At 41.4% G+C, this 13,749-nt stretch overlaps 1 protein-coding gene across 9 annotated transcripts in view; it reads right to left on the reverse strand.

Annotated features, from left to right (window-relative positions):
• The window catches only part of LOC311249442 (uncharacterized protein), a 131,135-nt gene that overhangs the window by 15,378 nt on the left and 102,008 nt on the right, over positions 1-13,749 (reverse strand). For 8 of the 9 annotated variants that reach the window (XM_084340471.1, XM_084340472.1, XM_084340478.1 and 5 more), the window contains 4 exons: positions 4,709-5,703; positions 2,847-3,092; positions 764-944; positions 470-532 (listed from right to left, as the gene is read on the reverse strand). In XM_084340471.1, the coding sequence (XP_084196597.1) occupies positions 470-532; positions 764-944; positions 2,847-3,092; positions 4,709-5,703 (1,485 nt within the window). The remainder of the gene's footprint in view (positions 1-469; positions 533-763; positions 945-2,846; positions 3,093-4,708; positions 5,704-13,749) is intronic. The other variant, XM_084340476.1, reaches the window with a different exon arrangement.

The following is a 13,749-nucleotide window of genomic DNA, read 5'->3' on the forward strand; positions in this document are numbered from 1 at the left end:
AGAGAGGAGAGGCACAACTCAGGAGGGGATTACAGAAGATGAGAGAAAAGAAGAAAGAGGACCGAAATATCTGCAGCGAGCTAAAAGCACAGAGGGAGGTAGCATTGTAGGGAGGAATAATGGCACCAGTTAGGATTTTAATAAATAAATACCAAAACTAGCCACTATTTAAATCATTTCCCTGACTGTGACTGTAAAACCTGAAAAATAGACTGTATCCACAGAGGGCTGCACAATACTTCATGTAACTCATCATAACAATATGATCAGTTGAGACCAGATCACTGTTCACCCTGCTGCCATCTGAAGAGGTATCTGCTGCCGTTGTATTAACATATGTGTGTCACGACATGTTCTTTTCTTCCTTTGTGTTTTATGCCTGTTTTTGTGCCAGAGGCTGAGAGAGTTTTCTCCGAGTGTCTCCTGCTTCTGCATGTTAACATGTGAAGGGAGTCGAGTGCTGTCACACCTGCAGAAGACCTCAGAGTGCTGGGCTTCTTCTCCTCTCCTGGTTTGCTGTCTGTCTTAGAGGCTGAAACACAGATGGAGAGTGTTTAGTTGTTACAAAGGACAACATATGTCAATAAGACGATAATAAGCAAGTTCAATCATCAATCATTTGCAACATTCCTACTCGAATGCATGAGAAACTTGGCTGAATACACCCTATCTTATTCAGTATGGAAGACACTTAAAAGCTTCACATAAAAATACCGATCAACAAAAACATGTGTGTATGTGTGTGTGAGCATGTCTGCTGTACCCAGAGGCTTTTTGGCTGCAGTGGTAGTACTGGTGCGAGTAGACGCCGTTGTGCGTGCTGATGTAGCAGTTTTACTGGCTGCTGTGGTAGCAGTTCCATTTTTGGTGGCAGCAGTGGAGCCTGTTTGATTTGAGGTGGCAGTGCTAGCCTTTGGCACAAGGGGGCGCTTCTCTGCAGTTGTCTGAGGAGGGGGAGAAAATATAAACACAGGAGACACAGGTGACGAGAGGACGGACAGACTGAACGGTGTCAGCAGCAGTGAAGGCAGCAAATAAATCAAAAACCATCATCAACAAATGAAATGCTGTTCGCACTAAAGTGGGTCAGAGAACAACTTTTGCATGTGCGGCTGCTGTCATCAGCTCGGGCAAATGTTCAGTGACTTCACTGAGAAATTCAGGTCAAAGATTTTGCCCCGATGAGTGTAACGTGTCGACTGAGTCCAAGCCGCTCCTTCAGGATTGCACATTTCATTCAGCAGCATGTTTCCACCCCAACCCCTTGCATGATGCTACGCTCCACATACAGCTGAGCCGTCCTGCAACAAGCCGGCCTCGCTGAACTGAGTCAGCCTGCACCCCTGGGCGCTCAGAGGCTAAATAAAGGCTGTTAATTAATCGGTTGTAGTGTCACACTGGTTGCAGTTAAAGAGGCCACCGGAGGAGGGTGATAGAATTCTGATGCGTCTTTTGAGAACACAGAGCGAGACCTTAATGGGACTTATATAATAACAAAAATGTCCAGTTTTAGATGCTTGTAGCAGACAAGACCTGATGCCGTGGTAATGTCTTCTGATCCAAGGCAGGGAAACGTGACTCTTTACAGAATCTTTCTGGATTACTTATCAGCAAAACACTGTAAGCAGCTGTTTTTGTCTCTCTTTTCCATCATGATACTATCCATGTCCGTTTGTGTCTTTCTAAATATAAGGAACAAAAAAAATTAACTAACATCCATTCTGTCACCGTAGTCCTACAAACTCAAGTACTAGGTTGGATTTGTACCCCCATGGTTGACCTGTTGTCTAGTCCTGACAGCAAACTGTCAACGATCACATCGAATGTCTTAACGTGGAACTTCTTCCTCCTGGTGAGAACGACTTTAATGTCGACTGCCTCATTATCAAAGGCTGTCTTTTACTAACACGGTGAGCACTGGAAGGTCTGCATCACACCCCTGCCAGCCCGGGCAGATGTCATGAAGTCTGCAAATAGCCCTCATTGGGATGCAACATGAGTGTGCAGCACTATCTATAAACAACTTTTATTTCATTCTGATTCTCATTATTTGTGTTACATCTGTGAAACTTATAAAAAGAAGGCATACTTTTCTCTTTTTTATTCTCCCATCGCGGAGGGCCATTTATGTTCAAGGGCCACTGTGTCCAGGTTGCCCATATGGTAGATCCAGGCCAGAATACTCCAGAATCACAACACATATTCTGAGTTCACATTTGCCAGTGATGCTACAAACACTGATAAACGTGTATGTGTCTTTGGTACCTTAGAATGAAGGTGCGGTCGAATAGTCACTTCTTTCTTTACCACTTTTCCTTCACCTTGATTGAAAACATCATGAGGTCAATGAAGGATGTGAAGGAAATTTCATAAGGATTTAGGTAAAGACACCTGCTGTGCAGAAACTCTGTTGGGTGTAGGTTCGTTATAGAAAATGCATTAAAAGTTGGACTACATATGTGGCTGTGCTGCAGTGTTAGAATACAGTCCTGTGAGTCTGTGCACGCTAACAGGCACTGAGACCAGATGGTCACATTCTCTGACTGAGGGGGGAAACAGATTTTTGTGTTCCGCAAAACAATATGAGCTTCACATTTAGCAGCGTTTGTACTCCAGTCAAATACGATCAAAGCCCATCAGGTGTGTTCTGCTAAAAGCCCATTACAGCTGAATGAAATTCAACCAGACCTCCTCTGTTTGGAGCAGAGTATAGGCAGGACTATAAGGAGGTTTACAGCCCTTATATTGTGCTGTTGGTGATCATCCAGCATGCTGAAGTGGATCCAGGCGTGTTGTTCCGTATAACTGACCATTCTTTGACAGACGTCCTGACAGTTGTAACTTACCTTCGGTTTGACATCACGTGTCGTGCTGGTGGCTGAGGATGTCGGGCGGCTGGTGGATGTGGTGGAGGGCCGCTTTGAAGCAGCAGCGGCTGTGGATGGTGCCCTGGCTGTGGGTAGTTTTTTGTCAGAGGTGGAGGTGGTGGTGGAGGAAGTGGGGCGCTTAGCAGGGACCGAACCAGCAGCAGCTGCGCTACCCGGCCGCGTTTTGGCGGCAGCAGCAGTTGGTTTGGTCGCCCCGGCAGCAGGCTGCGACGTGGGGCCGAGACAAACGGGAGCGATGGAGGGCAAATTATAAGGGAAAGCAAACAGAAGAAAAAAATAAGGAAAATGTCAAATGATAACAGCAGGGGAGGTTAAGCAGCAGTAGCAGCATTGCAATCATAAATCATATAATAAGAATGCAGTAAAATAATAATTAGCATTTGGTGTGATGTCTCATGTTGATACTGTTTATGGATTTACATAACTGTGAAAAAATGTCCTGCATGTACACAGCAGGCATAAAGAAAGCAGCAGCAGAAGCGTCAGCAGCATGCATGATGAACAGCTTCCTGTCATTCAAACTCAGCCTCAACATACAGCCCTTCTCCAGTACATCACATATAGGCCCTTCATCCAGGGGGTATCTGAGCCCAGTAGTCACGTGACTTTACAAGGGAAATGCAAACACTATACATTTCTTTAAATGAAGTGTGCAATAACTGACCACAGGTCAAAAGAGCATCAAAGCCTGATTACAATAAAAGACTGGAGTCAAATAAAGTGAGTCAGAGAGAAGAAAGATGACAAATGTATAGAAAGAAGCAAAACATTTGTTTTAATTTATTTTAAGTGAGGTGTGTGCTGAGTGCCGACTGGATGTTGTTTGATATTAAAGGGATAGTTCACCCCAAAATAAAAAGAACAAAATGTATTTTCCTCTTACCTTAGGATCTATTCGTCTAGATTGTTATTGTGAAAGTTTTGGTCATATATGAAAACGTCATATATGAATGTTTGTTTGTTTGGTACAGACCCCAACAAATGTCACATCATCATAATTTTAATAGTTTTTCTCAGTTAAAGTTAATGTTGTGAAGCAAAAATAATTATTATTACTACTTATCGTGAGGCATATCATCGCAGTATCTGTCAAAATAAAATTATAATGTCACCGAGCTGAGTTTTTTCTGCTGGGAAAAAGAATAAAAGCAACCTAATTGCTTTTTCAATTATAATATGTAATTTTTTATACACACAATAATACACTAAGGTTTAGTTAAAAGCAGACATAAGATATGTTTATCTTTGCTAAATATAACTCCCAATATGAAGCGTCCATAAGTGTTGTATGCTTGATAACAGTATACTTATAATCATATATCAACACAGCTTCAGTACATTTAAATATGTATAGAAACAGATTTAAACCTGCTGTACAGGAGCACAAACACACATATCTGAATTGTTATCTTTGTCTAACACTGTAATTCATATTCTTTTATAAAATCACATGGGTAACTGATGGACTACACTATATATTAAGAAACAAAAAAAAAACCTCAGACGGCACCCTGTTGAGGGCGAGACAGCTGAATGATAAAGCACGGTGCGCAGGAATAATGATGTTCCTTTGAGGCTCACACTGCTCTCTACCTGCAGAATGCTACAGATCCACACTCGTCCTTACCACACTGATAGCAATAAAAAAACTTTTACTTACCTTGATTTTCATGTCTGACATGAGTCTGTATGTGATGTCTTATATTATTACACGGTGATAATTTCTAATGTGTCTAACCCACAGGTGTTTTCAGTATAGATTTTAAGGATATCATCAGAGTGTGTCAGTGTGTAAATCCCCATCTTACAATAAATCCTACCTTGGTCTTCTTGTCTGCACTCCCCAGGTCTTTGCTCGGTGTGGCACTGCTTCCATTAGTCGCAGGTTTTGCTTTTTTGGCCTTGTCTCCACCGTCAGCTTTTGCAGCTTTCTCCTTCTTGTCATCCTTCTTCTCCACCGTCTTTTTGTCGGCCTGCTTCTCTTCCTTTTCGCTCTTCTGCGTTGGCTTTTCCGCTGGCTTCTCAGCCGGTTTCTCCACCTCTTTCTCTGTCTTCTTGGCTTTGTCTTTGTCAGCCTCTTCTTCCTCTGCTGTCATCTTTGTCTCTGCGTCAGCCTTCTTCTCCAGCTTGTCGTGATCGATATCAAACTTGACGGCTGTCAGCTGCTCCGTGGTCTTTTCCACGTTGTCATTGTGCTGCCCTTTCCCTTCCTTCACCTCTGTCTTCTCAAGATTCTCACTGTTTTTGTTCTCTGTTTTTTCTTTGGACTTGTCCACATTTTCTGTTTTCTCCACTTTTTCAACTTTATCAGTCTTCACCAGTTTATCTGGCGATTCTTCTACCTTGTTCATTTTATCATCTTTTTCTGCCTTCTGCTGCACTGACTCCACTTTGTCAGTCTCTTTCTCTTTGCCCTTTTCTGTCTCCATCTTTTCTTCCACCTTTTCTGCCTGTTTCTGGCTGACTTTGTCCATCTCTTCCTCCTTCTCCTTCAATTTCTCTGCCTCTTTCTCCTTCTCCTTCAACTTTTCTGCCTCTTTCTCCTTTTCCTTCAACTTTTCTGCCTCTTTCTCCTTTTCCTTCAACTTCTCTGCCTCTTTCTCCTTCTCCTTCAACTTCTCTGCCTCTTTCTCCTTCTCCTTTTGTGTCTCAATCTCCATCTCCTTGTCCACCTTTGCTGGAGTCTCACTGCTTATGAAGTCAACCTTCACACTCTTGTGCTCAGCTTTATCCAGAGGGTCAAACATATCCACCTTCTTTATGTTGTCCTGCTTCTCCTCTTTCTTCTCTGCCATCTCCATCGTGTCTGGTTTTACTGGAAAGAAAAGTGATTTTAATTAGAAATGATGCCAATAAATTACAGACAATAAGCCTCTTACCCAATTCAACAATTCACACACATACCAGCAGCAGCACTCACTTGGTGCCACAACAACCTTCAGCTCATTATATCCAAAACCCAGACTCTCATCACTTCTAAGCAATACACTCAAATGGGACCACATCACCAAAAACCCCACAGAGACAGAGACAGCAGTAGAAATTGAAACAAAAAGACAGTTTCATACAGCTGTCACTTAAATCCACTCAGTCTAAAGACAGATTATGAAAGAACTGGCCCTGGGCACAGAGGCCTAAAATGTCCCCTCTGCCCTGCATCACTCTCAGTCACTCTGCATCTTTTTCAGCGTCACTGTGCAGGTTAACCACAACTGTCAGTTCTTTAACCACAGTGCTCCAGTATTTGTGTAAACTGGATTAAAATCTTAATATGAATGATTTGATATCGAGTCTAAAATCTTGAGATCGATATCAATATATATTCAATACAGGCTTTGTCTTTTCCTGTGGATTCATGTCAAGGTCTAAAATTGACACCTGTCAGGCGCCAAATGCAGGTAGATTTTTCATTTGGCAAGTAAATCTGTGAGGGCTCTCTGCTGCACTGGCAGGTAAACTATCTGCCAAAACTACATTGAGAGTCTCAGTTTCACACACACTGCACAGGGACAGGGACTTCATGGTGCATTCAAGTGCACTCGAAAGTCCCCCGTAAACTCGAAAAATCTATACCAGATCACAACAAAAGTTGTTTAAAATGGGAAAATTTAAATATCTTTCCTATTATCCTTTCTTCCTACATCCATCTTCACTTTCTTGTTCTTTCACAACAGCACGTTTAATAATTAAATAACAAACTAATTACTTTTTCTAACAACTTCATGATGCCAAATCACAACAATATCCCATTCATGTGTCTATAGACCATTCGTGACAACATGACTGATCCTTCTTCAAAAGCTGTTTCAGTTTAACATATTTGATTCATTGTATTGGATTATTTTCAGCACAGCTGTTTACAGGCCTGCATGTGTCAAACTTTCAGACTTATTATCAAATAATAATGTGGGTGTTGTGATATGTTATGTTTCCATTCCAGTACCAGAAACAAAAACATCACTGATAACGGTCATGTGGCTATAGAAGTGAAAAGATGAGGTTATTTTTTCTGAAAATACATTTTAATAATCTCAAAACATTGAGAAAAACAAGTGTTGAGATTCAGTAGAGGAGGACAGCTTCCTGTGCTCATACACGCTTCACTGAAGTAATTCCTCTCAGTGCAGACTGATCTGTACAATCTGTACATATGACTATTTCATGTGTTGAAAGACCCAGCAGAGGCAAACGATTCAACATGTGCCACATAAGATAAGCATGTAAACATGTTAGACATGCTCCTAATTATCCAACCACACTAACTCAAAGACATGCAGAGGAGAAGAATCTCTAAGAATCTCCCTCACAGTCTAATCTTCACCAACATGACATGTAGCTTCCCCTGTTTGCCTCTGACAGATCATCCCTCTGCTTTATATATCCTGTTGTGCTCTGCTCTATCTCATTACAGTCTCCAGGAGCTTGAATGATTACGGCTACCTATGTATTGGTTCCACTCTCAGTATCTGTCTTTCTATATTTTTAGATTTCTTCTTGGAGGTCCACATTTAAAATGGCTGTCACAGACCAATATAACCGAGATACGTCTTCATCATTCCTGTTTCTCCCCATCTGTGCTGACCAATCTCTACAGTGACAGGCCAATCTGATGAGGCACAAATTGCTCATAATGAAAACTGATCTCTTCCTGTTGCTAGCATAGCAAGCGAGGAGGCAAGCTGTTTGGAAAGAAAAGTGGAAAATGTGAGAATGGCATGTAAACAAAATCCATTTCTCAAATCTCATCAACACAGTATCACAAAAGATCGAGGTGGTCATGTCTGTCGAGCACCTTCCAGAGGTAAGATCTGTGCAAATAGCTCTATGATCTGTAGAGTTTGTTCATAAAATCGAACAGTCTTCAATTTAAACGGATCATTTAAAACAAAACCATCACATCAAATGTGGAGCTGATGAGAGGCGTCGTGCCAAGTTTGAGGAAAATCAACATCTTCAGTCTATTTATTTGATATGATAGATGTGCTTGAATAATAACAGAGTAAACAGCATTAAATTTGGTTGAGCAAATTTAATAAGCCGAGTGTGTGAGAAAAGGAGAAACATTTCAGACCTCAGATCTGTTGATGTGAATGAAGACAAATTACTATGAGTCTGGCTGATGTTGCTGCCCTCCTTAACCAAAATATCGTGAAAATAAACAAGCCAAAAGAGGATACGTGTCCTGTGTTGACTCGCTGAATGAAACATTAGCATCACCTGACCTCAGGTGATGATGACCTGACAGTTGGGTGAGCTGTGTCCCAGTTTAGGAGCTCGATCCCTGATGTCAGTATTTTTCAAAAGGAATACAAGCACAGAGCGCATCTGACGAAGCTACATCGGAAACAATTCTGATTCTTTGGTCCACTGTCACACAGTAATGGACATCACAAACTGTCACATGTACAGTATGCACATGTGAAATGTATAAAATTGCTTTCAATGTTCTATGAACAAGGCCAAACACATGGTCTTTTCTGTAAGCTGCACACAGGGACTCAAGTACCCAGTTTGAGTTTGATGGTCCCCAACACATCAAGACATTCTGAGCTCCAGTAAATATGGATGGGGCTTGAAGTTGTTACTTTTCAGAAAGTGTAAATCACACTGAATGTAAAAAAGAAAAATCTGCATCATGTCTGTGTGTTCAGATTTGACTGAGCTATTATTCAGAGAAAGTACCTAATTTGGCTCCATGAGTTTTGAGTCACAGCCTGCAGTGGGTCAAACAGACCATTGCTTTTAGAGCGGCGGCAGGCACGTGTCACTTTCACCTCATCCAGCACACGTTGAGAGATGAACTTGGTGAGTATAATTTCACTGTCATGTGGAATGAGGGACAAAACTACAAAAATAAGAAAATTCGAATTTGGAATCAAGTGCTGCTGGTGTCTGTCAGTCTTTTGTGCACTGAAGCCCACACAAGTATCAGTATGGTGCTGATCAAGTGGCTTTTTGGAAGGTTCCCTTCACCTGGCCTTATATACCGTATCCCAGTAGTGCTGCACTAACGACAGTCACTTCTGGTTGATTCGCATGGTGGTGAAATCGAAAACATGTTTATTTCTGTTGACATTTTCAGCCGTACCTGTGACATTTGACAATGTGTAATTCAACATGTTGGTCTGACTTATCTGACATATCTATGTCTGCTTCTTTTTTAATGTAACATATAATAGAGTCTTTGGTCAGCCCAATCCCAGAATAAAATGTAGGCACCACACGCATCATATAGACGTTTTAGCAATATGTATCATATCATGTTTATTGCATGTCGATTACATGACTTTCATATGAGGAGGTGGAGGGGATGGTGCTGGAGATAAGGCTGCTAAGCCAGTGACCACAGATGGCATTTCAATATTTGTAAGTGTGAAACCACTTGTTATTTTTTTGACGAGGGATCATGGTGTTTTGTTATATTTGTTGAAATGTGACAGCACAGGAAATTTTCACAGGAGACGTCAGGGCAACTTCCAGACGTTCGAAAACCGAAAGAAATGTAAAGTCGCAACATATGTCTGGTTTGTACACTGTCAACAAATGTATACTGCCAACATTTACTCTGGAAAGTGGGTTGCTTTGATAAACCTAATCTACCCAACAGCAACATCTTGGGCTAACTGCTAGTTTTGGTTTAACTCAAGTTGTCGTTGCTCCAGTCTGTGGTCTAAGAGGAAGATTAGGTCTCCAACCTAATGTTAGTGAAAGTGTTGCCATTAACAAGATATTAAAGCATCAAACATGCATTTTCGATGAATGAGATTATTTGGTCCATATGTTTCCTTTTTTTTGTTTTTGCAGACTAATCAGAAAAGGGGTGAAAATAAAGATAAAAGAAAGAGCAAAGACAGAGAGAAGGGTGGCCTCGAGAGTCAGTGTGGGAAATATTGATTAGTAGATTTAGAGGTGAGTGGGTGGACAGAAGAAGAGCAAGAAGAAAGACTAATGTAGAGGGAACACAAAAGTGAACTGGTTAAGGCTGTTGCTTCCTTTTTATAGCTCCTTCAGAAAATTGTACTATGCCAATAATGACCTTTAAAGTTACCTTGTAGTTGAAGAAAAAAACTGAAAAGGGACTGAAAGAGATAGAAAGAGGACATAATAGGAAGGGAAGGAGGGAACAAGACAAGGGAATTGGAGTGTGAGGCTTTGAGTAGAATGAAATGACATTGTTAGCTTACATAACATACAACGACCCCCGACCTGGAGCCCTGACAGACATCAGACCGAACAGAGTGCACACAAATAGGTGACTGCAAGCAAGAAAAACAATACTGACCTAAATAAAGTGAGACAACGGTGTGACGAGACAAAGGAAAGGAACCAAGTGGGAAGGACTGGGAATGAAAACATGAACAAACAAGGGCTTCTCTTTCTACACTGTAAACAATGAGAGGCTCAGGAGATCAACTTGATCCTCTAATTAGGGCAGAAATCTGATCTGTGTCACAGCTGTTTGAAGCCTGGTGAAAATGGCTTCATTTAAGCAAACAGCAGGAGGCGATGCCCAAAAGTCCCTCTCCCACAGTGTGTTATCACAATGCTCCTCCTTTCTTGTCATCACAGCAGACAGAAGCATCATCAGGTATGACAAAAACACTCACACACCAAATCCTGCAGCTTCAATCCTTACCAGAAAAATGTTGACTTGCAGATTTTCAGCAAATTCTAGCAACAGATGTAAGCAGATAGCACAAAAACATCAGAGCAACTGACCGGGAACAAGAGGAGATAAAAAGTAAAAAAGCAATCATTCACCTCTCCAGAGAGGGGCATTAATTATTGACGGCCTATGATTGGAAGCATCAATCACAGCGGGCCTTGAGGGTGTAGGTCGGTAACAAGGGGCATTACTGAGGGAAATATTTCATGAGAACATGCTAGAGGCCAAGCACGATGTCAGCAATAACTCTCGAAGAGCAGTTACGAGAATATGAAAGTCACATTTATGTCTATATTTTAAAGAGAACTACTCTGTGAATTAAGGATTTATTCCGACCAAACCAGAGGTGATTGTGGAAAGACAAAGCAAGGCTGTTCATGTCGAGTTTGTGTCATGTCTTAGTTTGGAGATTCACTAAAATTCAGACGGCGTACGGTTGTATTTTTCTGTTTAGTAAGGAAAATAGGTGTAGAAATATTTCCTTTCTTAACATTTTGGGAATTTATGTTGTTGACTTACTTACCAAGCAGTAAACTCGCCACTTTTACATCTCCCAGCTGAAACTACGGGGGCTATCAGACTATCACCTCTTGAGGTACGAAGTGGTATTAGGAGACAGGACGGGCCGCGGCTAGCTGCTTATCATGCTAACTTCAGTATGAAGAATGTCATGGTACAGATCTTGACACCTGTTTCAGCCCTTCGCAGAAAGAGAAAGTGTACATCACTCAGACAACAAGTCAATGGAGCTGTGAATTTCATCAGTGCTAAAGAGCAAACAGAAAGAAGAGGAAAAACTGCAACATGTTCTCTCAAATGCACTGCACAATCACACAAGTTCACTTACTATTGCTGATCAGACCTCTGCTCAGGCTGAACGTTTTCTGAGCTACAGTACAATAGGATTACATTATGACACATGTAGTGACATCACATAATCCTCCATGTAGTCATAAGACAGATAAAAGATCTGTCCCGCCTATCAGGTGAAAACAAAGTTAATAGTACTACCTACCCCTCTGATGCTAGTTTACTCTCCTCTGACAGCCACTATACTGATTCTACATGTTGCTGTTGCATGTTATCTGTAGCTGGCTAGCAACAAACACACTGATTCTGTACATGTAGTGTGTTTGTTCTTTCCTTTTTCCTCGTGTCTCTGCATGTTAATGAATTGGAGTGAATTTACATCCACAACACTGAAATTGGCTTTGGCAATGGATATGATGCTTCTGTTGTTGTCACAAGAGCTGGAAGGATCTGCAGTGCACCATTGCTCTGCATGGGTCACAAAGCCCAGCACAGCCCCTGATAAGGGTTTGAGCTGGATGTCAACCTGCTGCATGAGCAGAGCTGCTGAGGCACCAGGATGCCCTGGGGTTGCCCGACTCTTGTATAATATATGGCTCAGGACAGCACAGAGCAATGAGCATCTGTGTGCAGTGAGCCAATTCATTTGAAGGTTTCATTAGCATAATGATAACACTTACTGCTCATTTAGGGCTGTTAAGCCTGGACTCTCCTGAAGAGCACCGCCTCAGCTCAAAGATTTTTTGCCTTCTTATTAATATGGTAAAATATGCCGACTTTACTCTATTATTTAAGAAAAGCTCTTTAAGCTGTCTCATATTTTTTTTAGAAATGTAGGTTAAAAAGGCATGTCTGACATTTGTAAAGAAATAATTGGGATTTATTAATTTGCATGTCATAAATATGCACATACTGAGGAATGGCTTTAAATTAAATAAAAAACTTGCGCCAAGCTTTTTGCATTAGACTGACCTATAATGTCCTGTTCATGAAGCTACTTAAGATACACAATTCATTATCTTTATCCTTCAGGAATCTAAAGCAAATAAGCAGAGGTTAAGATGAAATTCTGATAAAGGGATATTTCCACCATTAACAAACTAATGAGGAATAATTCTAGGGCCTTCATTTGGGTGCTCAAGTTGATTATGTAAATCAGCTCTGATAGACGGTGTCTCATTAAAACTCTGTCACTCTTTGCTCCACAACACATGAAGCTCTTAGAGTTTGTCAGCATTGACAACAGCACTCTCTGTGAAGTGAAAGATACACTCCATCACTGCCCTTTAGCAGCACATCAAACACACGACACAGAAAGTGGTTGTGAAGTGGCAACAAAGTGGAAAGTGAAGATTGGACTTTGTGGAATCTGAAGTGTGAGACCCTGTGTTTGGCTGTCTTAGTGGACATGTTAAAGACTTACTGGCAGCTCAATCGGACATAGTTTACAGCTGTCTGCAGTGCAGTTGCATTTGCCTTTGAACCACAGACGGTTTTGTTTGGTTCATACTCTCACAGACAGTGCATGTCTTATGATGACACAAATTTGTGGCTACTCAAACTGGCTAGACGAATGACATGAATACGCATCATTTGTGCATTAGCACGTGTTGAAAATATTCAACTTCAAGTGAGAAATCCACCTTTGTTACGGGGCTTTGCCAGGTGTTGTGTGGGGAGGTCCAGGCAGAGCGAGGAGAGGCAGAGCCGCTGCTCAGCAGCTCAGAGACACCAGCTCTGGAGGAATAAACACCTGAAGTCACATCAGATTCTGCTCTGATCCTGAGCTGTTTACCAACTGGAGAGCTCAGAGATTACATTTTAACTTTTCGGATTAAAAAGTGGATTAATCCTCACGCCTGATTATCAACCTAACTGCAGCAATGATCTGTGGAGGTGGCCTCCGTTGTCGGGTGTTTATGTTCTGTCTTGTGTTGACTGCTGACTGGAGCTGGATGTGAAATGTCCTTTATGTTATGACGATACAGAGAGGGGGCAAAGACGAGAGAGAACCGAGTTCCCTGGTGAGTGCCTAGTTCATTGAGAAGCTGAATTCAAATATACAGACACACACAACTTTAGTACATGCCATTGCTAGCTATCTTACGGCTAATGTACAGTAAAGTAATCTGGCTGTGCGGGATAAAAATAAACACTTGAGCGAATAATGTGCACAAATGATTCTGTGGTCAAACTTGTTCAGGTAACACAAGGTGAAAATTGGCTTTGCATGTGGTTTGAAGTTACTGTTAGTTACTTTCGACAAAAAAAACAACAAAAGAAACTGATGGGTATTAGGAAAGATCTGAAGTCAGAAGACACATAGCTAATACTTCAGTTCTAAATGAATTTCTGAAAGTTGTCAGTGAACATTGTAAAATGTGC

This window comes from Pagrus pagrus, assembly GCF_965226575.1.
Source record: "Pagrus pagrus genome assembly, chromosome: 20".
Classification (NCBI taxonomy): Eukaryota; Metazoa; Chordata; class Actinopteri; order Spariformes; family Sparidae; genus Pagrus; species Pagrus pagrus.